At 42.1% G+C, this 12,580-nt stretch overlaps 1 protein-coding gene across 1 annotated transcript in view; it reads right to left on the bottom strand.

Annotated features, from left to right (window-relative positions):
• FRMD1 (FERM domain containing 1) overlaps positions 1 to 12,580 on the bottom strand; it is a 38,537-nt gene that overhangs the window by 13,134 nt on the left and 12,823 nt on the right. Inside the window, exons 3-4 of the mRNA XM_041402072.1 lie at positions 10,257 to 10,347; positions 1,457 to 1,536 (exon numbers count right to left, since the gene is read on the bottom strand). Coding sequence (XP_041258006.1) covers positions 1,457 to 1,536; positions 10,257 to 10,347 — 171 coding nt within the window. The remainder of the gene's footprint in view (positions 1 to 1,456; positions 1,537 to 10,256; positions 10,348 to 12,580) is intronic.

Raw genomic sequence — 12,580 nt, forward strand, 5'->3', positions numbered from 1 at the left:
TCACACTGAGGAGTGCTGTTAGAAGAAAGCCAGCATGAGGCCTGTTGTTTTAGCTACAGCCTATCTTTCCAACTTACAGGCTTGTTTGAACAGGAGAAAAAGAAAAAAAAAAGAACAAAGGGAAAAAGAAGAAAGGAACATCTTACTAGCTCATTCTCTTGTCTTTCCTACTTTGCCACTTTCATGTTCACACAGGTAACTTTGCTCCCACAGGCAATTCCAAGGCTTTGCTGGTCACATTCATCTCAGTGGGACAAGGTACATGGCATGCCCTCCACACCTGATGCAGCTTCTCGACCATGAAAACATCTCCATTTTAGTCCTGGAAGTTGTTCATAGTCACCCTAGTTTATCAGCTGGACTGGGCTTTCCACCTAAAATCTCTTCATAGGAATTAAATCTTTGTCAACTAACCCAGTCCAATAGGCTAACTCATCTCAGACTGTAGTACTGCCAATGGCAACTCATTAAGTCTTTTGTGATTTGCATCACATCAGAGGTTCAACACATATCCTGACCAGGAAAGTGTAGCAAGAATCCAATCACAGAGAGACTTCAAAGCATACCCTATCCTGAGGTGACCAGAAACACCTGCTTTGGGAAGCTCTCACTGGCTGGACAGACAGCCCCTCTGCATGACTCTGGCTGTTTCTGAAGTAACTCTCACTTGTTTGCGAAAAGCAGAGCACATGCTTGGGGATAAGAGAAATGCCCAAACCTCACTAGTTATCTACAAACTTCGGTAAGTAGAAGAAATGGCAAGCATGCCTACTCTGCAAAGAAAACGCTTAGGCAAGGTGGAAAAAAGTAATTTACAGCTTTTACAACGATCCAGTTAAGATATCTGAAAGCAATTGCATGCTATACTTTGTTCTAGACTACGGCTCCTCTATTAATGACACACACAAACAGGCATTGTCATGTCTGAATGAACAGTATTAAACAATGACATAAGCTTGTCTTTATTTAATGTAGTTTTTCTCTCATCAGGGCTAGCTAGCCTTAAAGAACTAGGACTCGTCTCAAACAAAATTTCCTTCCTCTCCCTCCACTGTCCTTTTGCACATACTGTGGGAAGGGTCACAGCTCCAGTCATTTCCCATGTACCAGATTCAAGTCACCAAAGGTTATTTTAGGCTGTTTTGCTTAAGGACAAAAATGAGGTCTCCAGACTAAGATCCAGACTAAATACAAATGGAAAACTGACCAACTGACCTTCTCCACTTCTGCAGCAGCCAAGCAACAACCATGTGGTTGCTATTGCTCAGCTAAAGTTGCATAAGGGGCTGGTTTAACTAACTGTACAATTATGCAAAAGTCACTGGATCTTGCTACTGAAAAGTATTCTGCAGACCATCTTCAAAAAATGCTTTATGGACCTTAGTTTAAGAGTTTTCATTTCACTGTGCAGTCCAATAAAAAAGCAGCAGCTTCCAAAGTTAAACACCTCTCTTACTTTGGTGGTCTCTTTCTTCCATTCCTTTGAAAAGTATTTGCTAAGCTTCTGCTCCAGGTCTATAAAAACATATTCATTATCTGAAAGATAAGAAAAAATTAATTCAACATAAAATAATTGGAAATGTTTAGTCCTTAAACATTTAGGTTACTCTACAAGTTATTTCCAAGCAATACATTTGCTGACCAGGAAATAGACAGGGCAGTGGTGCTACTCCAGACAGCATGGAAGGAAGGTCATTCACCCCTTCAAGAGAACTGAGCTAAACGTTCCCAAACATCTTAGCCAGAAATGCAGAATTCCTGCTTTATAATCAAGCCATTTACAAAAAAGGGAAGCATCATCTTACACAGCTAATTGTACTGTCAGCTTACCAGATTCAGTTTTTCATTATTATTAAATGAGCAAGCCCTACCCAAGCTTGTATTCTGCTGTCATGTAGCACCACGGTCCAACATGGCAAAAGTAAGTAAATAGAACTGGGTACTTGACAGGTTTCATCCTCTGCATGTGAAGGGGATCCTCTGAAAGGGTGAGTATCAAGAGGACCAAACACAAATGCTTTTCTCAGAAGGTCTGGTGCTCCTGCTCACACCTGACTTCTTTCATATAGAGAAAAGATGAATTAAAGGAAGGAAAACCTGGCCTGCCTCAAAACACTAAAGGACCAGGACTTGCTCTCCACCCTAGTGAGAGTGAACAAGACACAGCCTGAATGTCACATCATCTTGAAAGAGGTTTGTGCTGCTTTCAAAGCTGATGTTTCATAACACTGCTTACCAATTATCAAATACAAACAACTCATCCAGTGAAAGCTTTTTTTCCTGAGTCTTCAAGTCTCTTTAAAAAAAAAGACAAGACCTGACAGGTGTTTCAGGCTGCAGTAGCAATGCCAGCTGAGCACATTCACCTGACCAGTCCCTCTACACTTTGATCTTGCTTAGAATAGTGTTTTGACAGGTGACACAAGCGCCAAGATGAAGAACTTGCTCCTTAAACATGAAAGGAGCAGGAGTAAAAAAGGGAGGGGAAAGAAAAGAAAAAAGATCCCTTCACAAAATAAACTCCTGCCCCTTAAGACCAGCCCAGACTTCCATATAAGAGCCTGCACTCATGTCTGTATTATGGCAGATGCAGGCCTGGCATGGCCAGTGTTATAGTAGGTGTTGAAGGGGGCTCTGAGCTACCTCACAGCCCTTCCAAAGTATTCCAGATCCTTACAGGGGTAGACACAACAAATACTTTCTTTGCTAGCTTTCAAAAAACAAGCAAGCAAAACAACCTCCTATCACCACCTCCTTCAGCTCCCACCTGAAGTTAAAGAAACCACACCTGGTGCTATCCAGAACTGGCCCACACATTACCCACGATTGTAAAATAGCAGTAACACTGGATACAAAAGGACAATACCAAAAAAAGTCCTGTTTCTGTCTCCATTCTCTTTCCTTCATTGTACTGCTTGCAGCTGTACTTTTAATATACCTATACTTCTGTTTATCACATTACTTGACATATCACATACAGAAACAAAACAGTATTTAACTGCACCACCAAAGTGGCTGTCTAGAATTTCTGAAAGTGTCTGTGGTGGGCAATTTAAGTGCTGTAGCACACAGGATGATATGGAAATTATTTTTGCTGTTTGGACAAGGAGAGAAAGGGTTTTTATCATCACAGAGATTGCATCTTGTACCTGCCTCTTCGATTCTGTCTAAGATAGGGTGGCTGGGAGCTACACTGGCCCCAGCCCTCCCTTCTCTAGGTCCATGAAGATCATATAACACCGCCTGGAAGAGGCTGATAGAAGTCCTAGTCAGTGAGCGAGAGAAGGGTTTGTTCATGTCAGGCTTGTCTCTGTCCCTCATCAGCTGCCAAGCTGGTAAGCATCACTCCATAAAGCTTTTATTAAAATGCAAGTAAAAGCTCATTTAGTGAATCAATTGCACAGCAAGTGACAGGAGTGGGGTAACATGAGCACACCACCCAGTCCTAGCCTGGGCTTTGACAGTCCTGCGGCAGGGCAGACCCTCCACTTTGGGCTCCCCACATGGCACAGGGTTGGTCCTGATGGCACAGCAGTGATGGGTAAAGCCTGTATCAGCTCTGCCAGCACTGTGGTCTTCAGCTGACACCTTGTTAAGAGGCTGTAACAAGTTGAAGGGTCAGTTTTCCTTTCTACTTCAACAATGATCCCATATCCAGAGGCATTCAGAGAAACACATTAATTATATTCCTCAATTAGGAGGGAAAAATTCCAATAGCAAGCACAGTGACATACCCCAAACCATCCCACCGCCTCCTGAAAGGGAAAAGTCTGACAGAACAGTTACACTACAGTAAAGCCATTTGTTACCCGCACCCCAAGCCCCTCTTCATCTGTCATGTTAATTAGGTTAGAGATGATTTTGTGAGGGCACAGATGTCAAACCTGAGGATTCCAGGTTATTATCAAGCCTACTGGGAGATACACATAAACCACAAGAATAAGCCAGGTTCCAGGAGGACACCTCAATGTATCTCTTCTTGCGGGTCCTACTCTTCCCCAGCCCAGTTCAGCATCTTCCCTCCTGTGCAAGAATGCAGCACTGCATTCCTGCCTAATGAATGGCTGGAACGTCAACCCACAATGTAAGCCTCCATCTACAAAAACAAAGAGGTATTTCCCTCCACAGCCCTACTGCTTAGTGGATGGCTTTGTTTTTTGGTTTGTTTTTTTTTTTTTTGCTTACACTGGATTAGTGATGAAACCCTAAGAGATCTTTTGCCACATGCTAAAACTGTCTGCTTTGAAAATAAGCATCTCTAACAGATATGAGGGCACCAAACTGCAGCACCTCTGAGCAGTGCTGTAAAGGACAATATAGAAATGCACAGATGGCCTCCTTTCCAGGGAAGGATAAAACAGGGCTGGATACTCAGCAGGTACAAACTGTCATTGCTTCACTGGCCTCATCTGAAGGACAAGTGAAAGGTACTAAGAAGCTGACTGAGAAGCACACATGCATAAAAATACACTCTCATCCACCTGCAGCTACTGACACTGCGTTCATGAATCTCAGCACTGTAGGTGATCTTACAAATACATCAGCTTCTCTTGAAAGGTTCCCCTATGTACGTATGTGCAGATACCAGACCTGGCACAACTCACCAGTGCACTGCACTGCAATCCCAAGAAATGCATCTGGACAGCCAGCTCCTTTGCAGTAAAGAAATTCACACACTTCTCCCAATTTCACCTTTAAGAATTCTCAAATGAGATTGAAAATTTATGCTGTAAAAATCACATTTCAAAATAAGCAGTTACCAGAAATGTAAACCACTTCTACTCTGCAAAATTAGCTTAGCACATTTTATGTATTTAAAAAAATATAAGACACGCATTGTTGGAAAAAAATAATGTGCCAGGTCCTCAGTTAGAAAAAAGTGACACAGTTCCAGTGAGTGATGCAGACTTACAACAGGCATTATTTACACTGCAGGAAAAATGGGAATGGAAAATTATGGCTGTAATATACGGTCAAATCAGTTCTGAGTCACTGTTAATCTAAAGGCCATTATTTTGCATTAACCAGTTCCTCCTCATCTCATTTTTTATGAAAAGTAAGTTCTCTGCATAAAAGCTAACTAATGGTGATGCCAAAAACCTGTTGTCCTCCTGTGCCCATTGTGGGCTAGGAGCACCAACAAATTCCACAAAGGTGTCCTACCAAGAGTCGGTGCTTAGCCCCACAGGCAGCCAGGAAGGTCCCATTAACAAATTTGGCTAAGTCATGTATATTTTAGCAATGCAACTAGACAGTCCAGAAGAATAGGATTCAAATAAAATATGAATTAGTGTGAAGCCAAATTTCCACATAGCAAGCATTTTCTGCCTAAAAGAGAAGGGAAAAAATTATCCATGCCTACTGCACTTAACTTTTCCCAGATGCTTCAATAAGCTTCATGGCAACACCACTATGTCCCCTGAGGTGCAACAGGAAAGAGAGCAGGGCAGAGGGATGCTAGGATTAGGGGAGAGCTGAAGCTTAACAAAACCACAAAACAACAAAACCCCACAATATACCTCAGAACACATGCTGCAGCCCTTACATAAGCTGAACACCAGCATGGATTTTTTTGTTTGATTATTGAAGAAGAGCTGGCTACACACCTCCTCTTGCATGTGGATATCCCTGAGCTTCCAAGCATTAGTGATTTAGGAAAATCACTACCCACATAGCACTTGCTCCCACCACCTCTGCGTAACTTCTCAATGCTCCTGTGTTACCTTTCAAGCCAACAGAAAGAAATGTTGATACGTTCTGATACATGGTTGATCAGTTTACTAAAGGGTCTAAAAGAACTTGGTTTTGGATAACCTTGCATAACTTTAGCTGGAAAGTACATGTATCCCAAGTGAAGGGAAGAACCACAACAGAGGCTGGGAGTAATGCAAGGGAGATCCTGGCTGAGGTCACTTTATGTGGGATGGACACGAGGCTTATGGAGGGTAGCATGAAAGGAGACAATATCAAGAAGCCTGAGATCTTGTGGTGTTAGGAACTGTTGAGGTCTGGACACTGAGCTAAAGGTTCAGTCATTCCTGGTAATGGATAGGTACTGCCAGAATTTTATGTTGGCATCTTACATTTAGCAACAAGGCACGCCCAGGCAAATATCTTCAGACTTAAGCACTGTCACGGGGGATTCTTCTGCACAAGAAGAGCTGCAGAACCATTTCCAGCACTGCTCATCCAGGGGCAAACAAACCCTTTGCAATTCTCAGGCAGGAGAGCACTTCTCTGGATGTTGTACTGATACCAAAGGAGAAACAATTGACAGCAAGTACAGGCAAAAAGTTCCCTTCATAGGAAGAGATCATATAAGTCCTTTCAAGGGGTACTTTATACTCTCTGGACATTTGAACCCCTGCCCACCCTCCAGGTGGTACATTTCTGCATGTGTTTTTCTTATATTGCATATAACACATCTGAGGTACCAAAGTAAGTGTAATAGAGTTGTACCGTAGGTTAGAATACAGGAGAAATTCCTAAAGAAGATTTAACTATGCAAGCAGATTTAAGAGAGGACAGGCAAGAAGCATGGATAGTGAGGAAGGACTGGTGTGTAGAAATCATTATAAGGTATTTCAGAGAACTTCTGTTATTTGTCTCCTAAGAGACCCTTTGTTATAAGCGATACTCATGTAATATAAAGATAACCTGTTCGCATATCCTGTTCATGAACTTCAGTACTGGAAGATATACAGAGGCAGAAGAATTAACTGAAGGCAGAGTGATTTTGGCAGAATTAATCACTGAGCTCCTTGGTAAGCATGTGCTGGGAAGCATGGGCCTGGCAAGGTGAACAGCCATAGCTTTAAAATTCAGAATATTATCGTTGAGGCAGGGGAGCTAAAGCAAAGGGATTTGGTTTCATAAGAAAGCCAGCCTGACAAATTCATAAGAGGACACAGAAATAGTGGCAGGGTATAGGAGCTGCAGTCTTACTCCTTCCCAGTTGAAGGCTTCCATCTGCTTAGATCAAGCAAGGTTTACTCCTAGAAAGGCATGGCCCAAAACTCAGGATCTAAGGGATCTGAGTTATAACAACAAAGGAAGCCTGGCTGTTCTTTGTCTGCTGACATTCAGTTTTGTTTTAGAAGACTGAATGTGTCACTGCTCACACTTTCTGATAACAAGAGGGAAACCTCCTGCAGGGCACTAGATAATGTTGACCACACAAGAGGATTTTCCATATAAGACCCTGCTGCTGAAGCCTATGGAACCAGATTGAACCTGGCAGGGTCACAGGATCTTTCACTGAGCAAACTACAAGTTAAAAAAAAAAAAAAAAAATTAAAAACCAAGCACTTCAGCAGCAGCAGCACACAAGGTAGAGCCTGCGTGATGATCCATGACAAAGCTAGAAGAGTAACATGTCCCGAGGTTTGTAGGACCTCTCATTAATGCACATGCCTGAACATGATTTCCAAAGTGATCAAATTCTTATAGATAGAAGTTTTTTTTCTCCTCAGATATATTGGGCTGAAGCAGTTTTCCTCTTGAGAACAAAACAACAGTTCAAGAGCAGAAGGGATGAAAAATACTATCCTGACACTGTAACTGTTACTCTTAATCCTGAAGCTTGCCCTCAGCATCTGCAATAGCCAGAAGAGAAGGCAACATATTTAGGCATCAAATGCTGGGAAACTCGCTCCAAGACCTGCAACTTAGATCTTCCAGCATTCATGGGTTTGCAGCTTGCATGTTGTTTTATGGTCCCATTTCCCTTTTTGCCACACTTAGGGGTTAAAATTCTGTTTATGATTAAGGACCCCAACCTCTTCCCCCACACACGTACTTACCATGAGACCAACTGAGCCTTAGAGTACAATGTCTGCAGGTCAAATGGGCTCCTAATCCAGATAATCCATGCAGTGTGATTGGCTACAGTTCTGAAGAAATCCTTTAATTTTTATTCTCTTGCTACTGCTGACAGTCATGGTTTTGTTGACAAATTAGCAGCAAAGTAATGGATGCAGGTGGATTAGAATATCTTGTTTTGCATGTGGTAATATCAGACCACCAAAAATAAATACACATTAAGAAATCAGGAAAGATGATATTACTAAAATAGGGTGGCTGTTTTTAAAAAGTGTCTTCTTGAAGCTGCAGCACAGAGGTGAAAGCATGATGAAGGAGAGTATTACCCTGTTCAAAAATGTAGATGCTTCCTCTCCGTTTTTTGGATACCTAGCTCAGCCTTTCCTAAGGAACCAGGCCCAGGCCTCCCCCGCTTCACAGCCTCTGTGGGATTCACACTGACTTGCTACTCAGCAAAGGCAGTCGACTTAAGCAACCACAAGGCAACCCTGGGAATGCAACACTTACCCAGGCCCCGCCACTACCTGACCTGAGCACTTCCTTTTTTGGAGAAAATATCTTGTTGTGAAGTCAAAAATCCCTGAGAAGCAGACAATACCTTAAAGGCTACTTACAAATGCCAGACTCAGCACTACATTTGCTATAGAGGCAAGACCTCAGCTACCACAGATAGCAAGAGAGATGATCACCAATCTGCTGACCAAAACAAGGCGGAGAGAAACCAAGTTGTGGAAGAGAAAAAGTATTTCCTTTTAGGAAAGCAAATAACCAGCCCCCAAAACAAACAAAAAAAATAGATGTTAATTCAGGCCACTGGACTCTTGTAACTCTTTTCCTTGACTTTTTAAGAACTTTCTGGAAGAATTAGCTGCTAAAGAAAGGAAGAATACTTTCATGAAGTGAGAAGACTCTTTCCACTTAAAGCTGTGGACAATGTACTCTAAAGTCTAGTCAGAACAGCTCTATTATGTTCTTTGGGATGTGGTGGTTACAATGCATTTCCAACAGGCTGAAAGGTATCTGCCACTACAGGTTACTTTGGGACCAGAAGCCCTGTACTTGATAGGGTGAAGCAAACTGCTTCACAGTAAAGGTATGAGGGAAGGCAAAAGCAGGGTACGGAAAATATGAAATAAAAAACATGTGAAGGGGAGAAAAAAGTGAAAGAAACATGGGAAAACAGAAGAATTCAAAGAAAATAGGAATGAAATTGCCCTGTCTTACAGGAGAGCACAAGAGTTCTAATTTCAGCCAAGGCGTCCTGCAAGTGGAATAGGCAAAACCTGGTGTTAAAAAAATGCCTCAAAGGGGAGGACTCAGAAACACAGATGATTTGTAAAAAAAGTTAAGAGCATTCAGGTCTCCTCACATTAAAAAAACTATGCTGGTTTAAAGCACAGGTATATTATGTTTAAGGAATCTTTTGGAGACTCTACAAACCTCATGGAGACAAAAAGCTTATGTTCCTCTCAGTTTGAACGCTGCTGTCGGGGTCCGCTGTTATGTGTCTCCACTCAAAAAAAGCAGTTCTTACAGAATGGGAGCATAAAGGAAATGAGACAAACTTAGAAAAAACACCTTATTTTATCCTATATATTTATAAAGAGGCAAAAGAAACCTTATTTAGAAGGACTTATAAAAGACTACTATAATTTCAGTGAAATATCTAGAATTGCAGTAGTAAATAAAACACCTGAGAAAAGTTTTTGGAGGAGAGGCAAGTCTTTCAGTGCTTTTGGAACTATGGGGAGGCAAGATAACCAAACAACAGATCCATTTCTAATTACTAAGAGTTGGAGTATGAGAGGGAACGTCAATGCTTACACAATACCAGAAATGTGATCTCTCATATGAATTTGCTTCTTTAAGGCATCATCTTAACACCATTTCCTGGCCAATACTAAGCCATAGGACCAAGCAAACTGGACTTTAAGTCATGGACTAGAAGCTTTGTATTTCCCATGTGATATTTCAAAACCCAATGTGTCCCACGCATGTATTCAGTCCCTTATCATTTGACTTTCCTCCCCAGTGCCACATTCTTCACATGTGACTTCAGAAAATAACTAACAATTTCAGCCCCAAAATCCTTTTAAAATCCACATCCTGTTCAATATCTATAGTTTTGAATAGAGTAACAAATACCTTGACTATCAACTCCCACTACAGGAGAGAAAGCAAGCCCCACAAAGAGGTGGAATCCAAGAACAAAGGTGGAGAACAAACGCCCCCCCTTTACTCAATTTGTCTGCCCACATACCAAAGATCAAAAGAGCTCTGGGAAGGCTCTGCATAATCTACATACTTTGTGACCTTATTACAATCAAATTCCCCCTGCAGGCACAACCACTGTGTATGTATGCACACACTGTAAATACACAAGCGGGTCTCTGGATGTTTGCCAAGTCACTTGCTCGTGCATTGAGTTTGCTTACTTTTAACAATGCTGAGGCCAAAGAAGTGAGACTCTTTAATCTTCACTAAATCACAAACTTGCTGAAAGAGCTCCAGTCCAGTGGCTTTGACCTGAAAGACACAACCAATCCAACATTACAGATGGCTCGTGCACCTGGATGGAGCAACTCTTCTAAAGAATGAGTTCTAGAGAAGAGTTGCAGGCCAATACATTTTTGGATACCAAAGTAAAATACCCAAACACAACCACACCAGAGAACATGCTTTGTTGTAAGTATTATTGTTATTATCATAGAATAATAATCATTAATATTTACATAAATGAAAATACTGCTCCCTTGCAAATTTTTTTTGAGGGGAAAAAAAACCCCAAAAAAACCAAACCAAACCAACCAACCAAGCCAACCAAAAAAAAAAAACCAAAAAAAAAAAAAAAAAAAAAAAACAAAAAAACCCCACCCAAAACCAGAAGTTTTCATTCAGGAGAACCAGGAACAAAAGTACCCAAACAAACACAAGACTCTGAGTAGCTCATAGGTTAGAGATGTGTTTTTTTCTGTACCCCACACAGAAAAGCTTGTTCTGTCTCCTGCTGACTTCTAGTCACACAGCCATCAACATTTTTATCTTTAGCAGCTGCAGCCAAAAGCCTGTAAGACCTTGCCTGTTTCTCTGCACACAGACCTTCTGATATCCCTGCCTCCTGTAATGCACAGACTGCCCCAGAAGGAGCATGGTTCTGGTTAACTGCATGTGCAGACCTGGATGTGCACTTTGATAGGAAGATTCCCCCACTAAATGTCCCTCCATAGCCTCATTTCCCCCTGTCGCAGGCACCATCCCAGGAGTACTGACAGACAAAGCACAGGTAAACACAGAAACCCCTCAGCCCACAGAGACATGGGGGAAGGAGTCCAGAGAAAGAGCAGATGGGGAGAAGAGAACAGCACTGACACAACCTCAGCTGCAGCCATGGTGCAGCCAGCTGCAGCTGCAAAATGGGCCAAGACCTTGGAATTTCATTACCCCGCTGCTGGACCATGCAGATTAGCAGTGCCAGGAGCAGCTGCCTGCAGGGGTACAGTGCAGTGCTACAGACTGAGCAACAAAGATGACAGGGCAGAAGTTGACTGTTTAACTCTCCTACAAACCAATCACCATCCTAATTTTGAAATTTTTAAACCTTTCAGTTTAGGCATGCCACACACCCCAGAAACTGGCTTGCACTCACCTCCCTGCCCCACGCTGTACCATGTCACTAGATATGGACAATGGGAAACAGGAGGTCATTTAAGTACTCATTTTCTTCTACTTGACAAGGAATCAGTAGCCAGACACTCACTACTGTTTTATCAGGAGCTTGGAAGTCTGTACTACACCAATGCAAACATGTGTAAGCTTTGAGCTGGGAGGAGGTAGTGCACAGTTCTGATAAGACCCAAAACCACATCTGGGTCTTATGAGTCTCCATGTGAGACTGCACCCTTTTAGTCTCACACCTAGATGCAGTGTTTGGTCAGACACCCACAACACACATTTGGAAGGTAAAGTTGGTCACAGAGCAATCTCCTTTGCCAAAGAAGCAAGCTCTGACTATGTTCTCCTACCTGGGAAGGATTTGCTAAGAAAGATGTGAGCTACCTCTAGCCAGAATGGTTATAGGCGTACAACAGTCACTGGCAGCACAGAACTCTCTGTAAATTGTGGAAACACAATGGGATGAATTTTCTAAGTGGCAAGCTTTTATACCTAAGGGAAGAAAAACCTGCTTTAAGATACTTAATTCTGGGGAACTGAGCACTTCAAGTGACAGTTTTGTGGCACACAGCTCTAAACAGTGATTTAGGCAGGGTTCTTGCACAACAGGTATGTTACTACCACCTTGTCCATTCTCCTCTTGGCACTTCCCTTCTGTATCAAGTTCTACTCCCAGCCTTAAAGGCTATGCAATACCAATTTCATTTGCTGTTCCCTCCTACTTTCCCCTCTGCTCAAAGCAACCAATACTTTCCCCTTTGCAATTTTCATCTTTGGACTTTCCTCCCTATGCATATGGTTCCTGTGCCAAGATTGATCTCAGAAATGCTACGACTCATTCCTTCCACTGATACTCAGCTTTGCCCCATGTCGGGTTCAGGACTTCTTTAGATGTGAAATTTAGTCCAAAGTGAAATTAAGTGTAAGTTTACAGACAGTACCTGCTACTCCAAGGTCATTCTGTGTACAGATATTCACGTGCATTAGTTGCCTATATCTGTTCTTCTTGGTACGTATGCTTTCAAACATTGGCTCTCCTGTTCACCGAACAACTGAAAGACTTCAGACCTATGCTTGCCATTTACCA

Source organism: Onychostruthus taczanowskii, unplaced genomic scaffold (genome assembly GCF_017590055.1).
Source record: "Onychostruthus taczanowskii isolate IOZ18803 unplaced genomic scaffold, ASM1759005v1 scaffold191, whole genome shotgun sequence".
In the NCBI taxonomy this organism is placed as follows: domain Eukaryota; kingdom Metazoa; phylum Chordata; class Aves; order Passeriformes; family Passeridae; genus Onychostruthus; species Onychostruthus taczanowskii.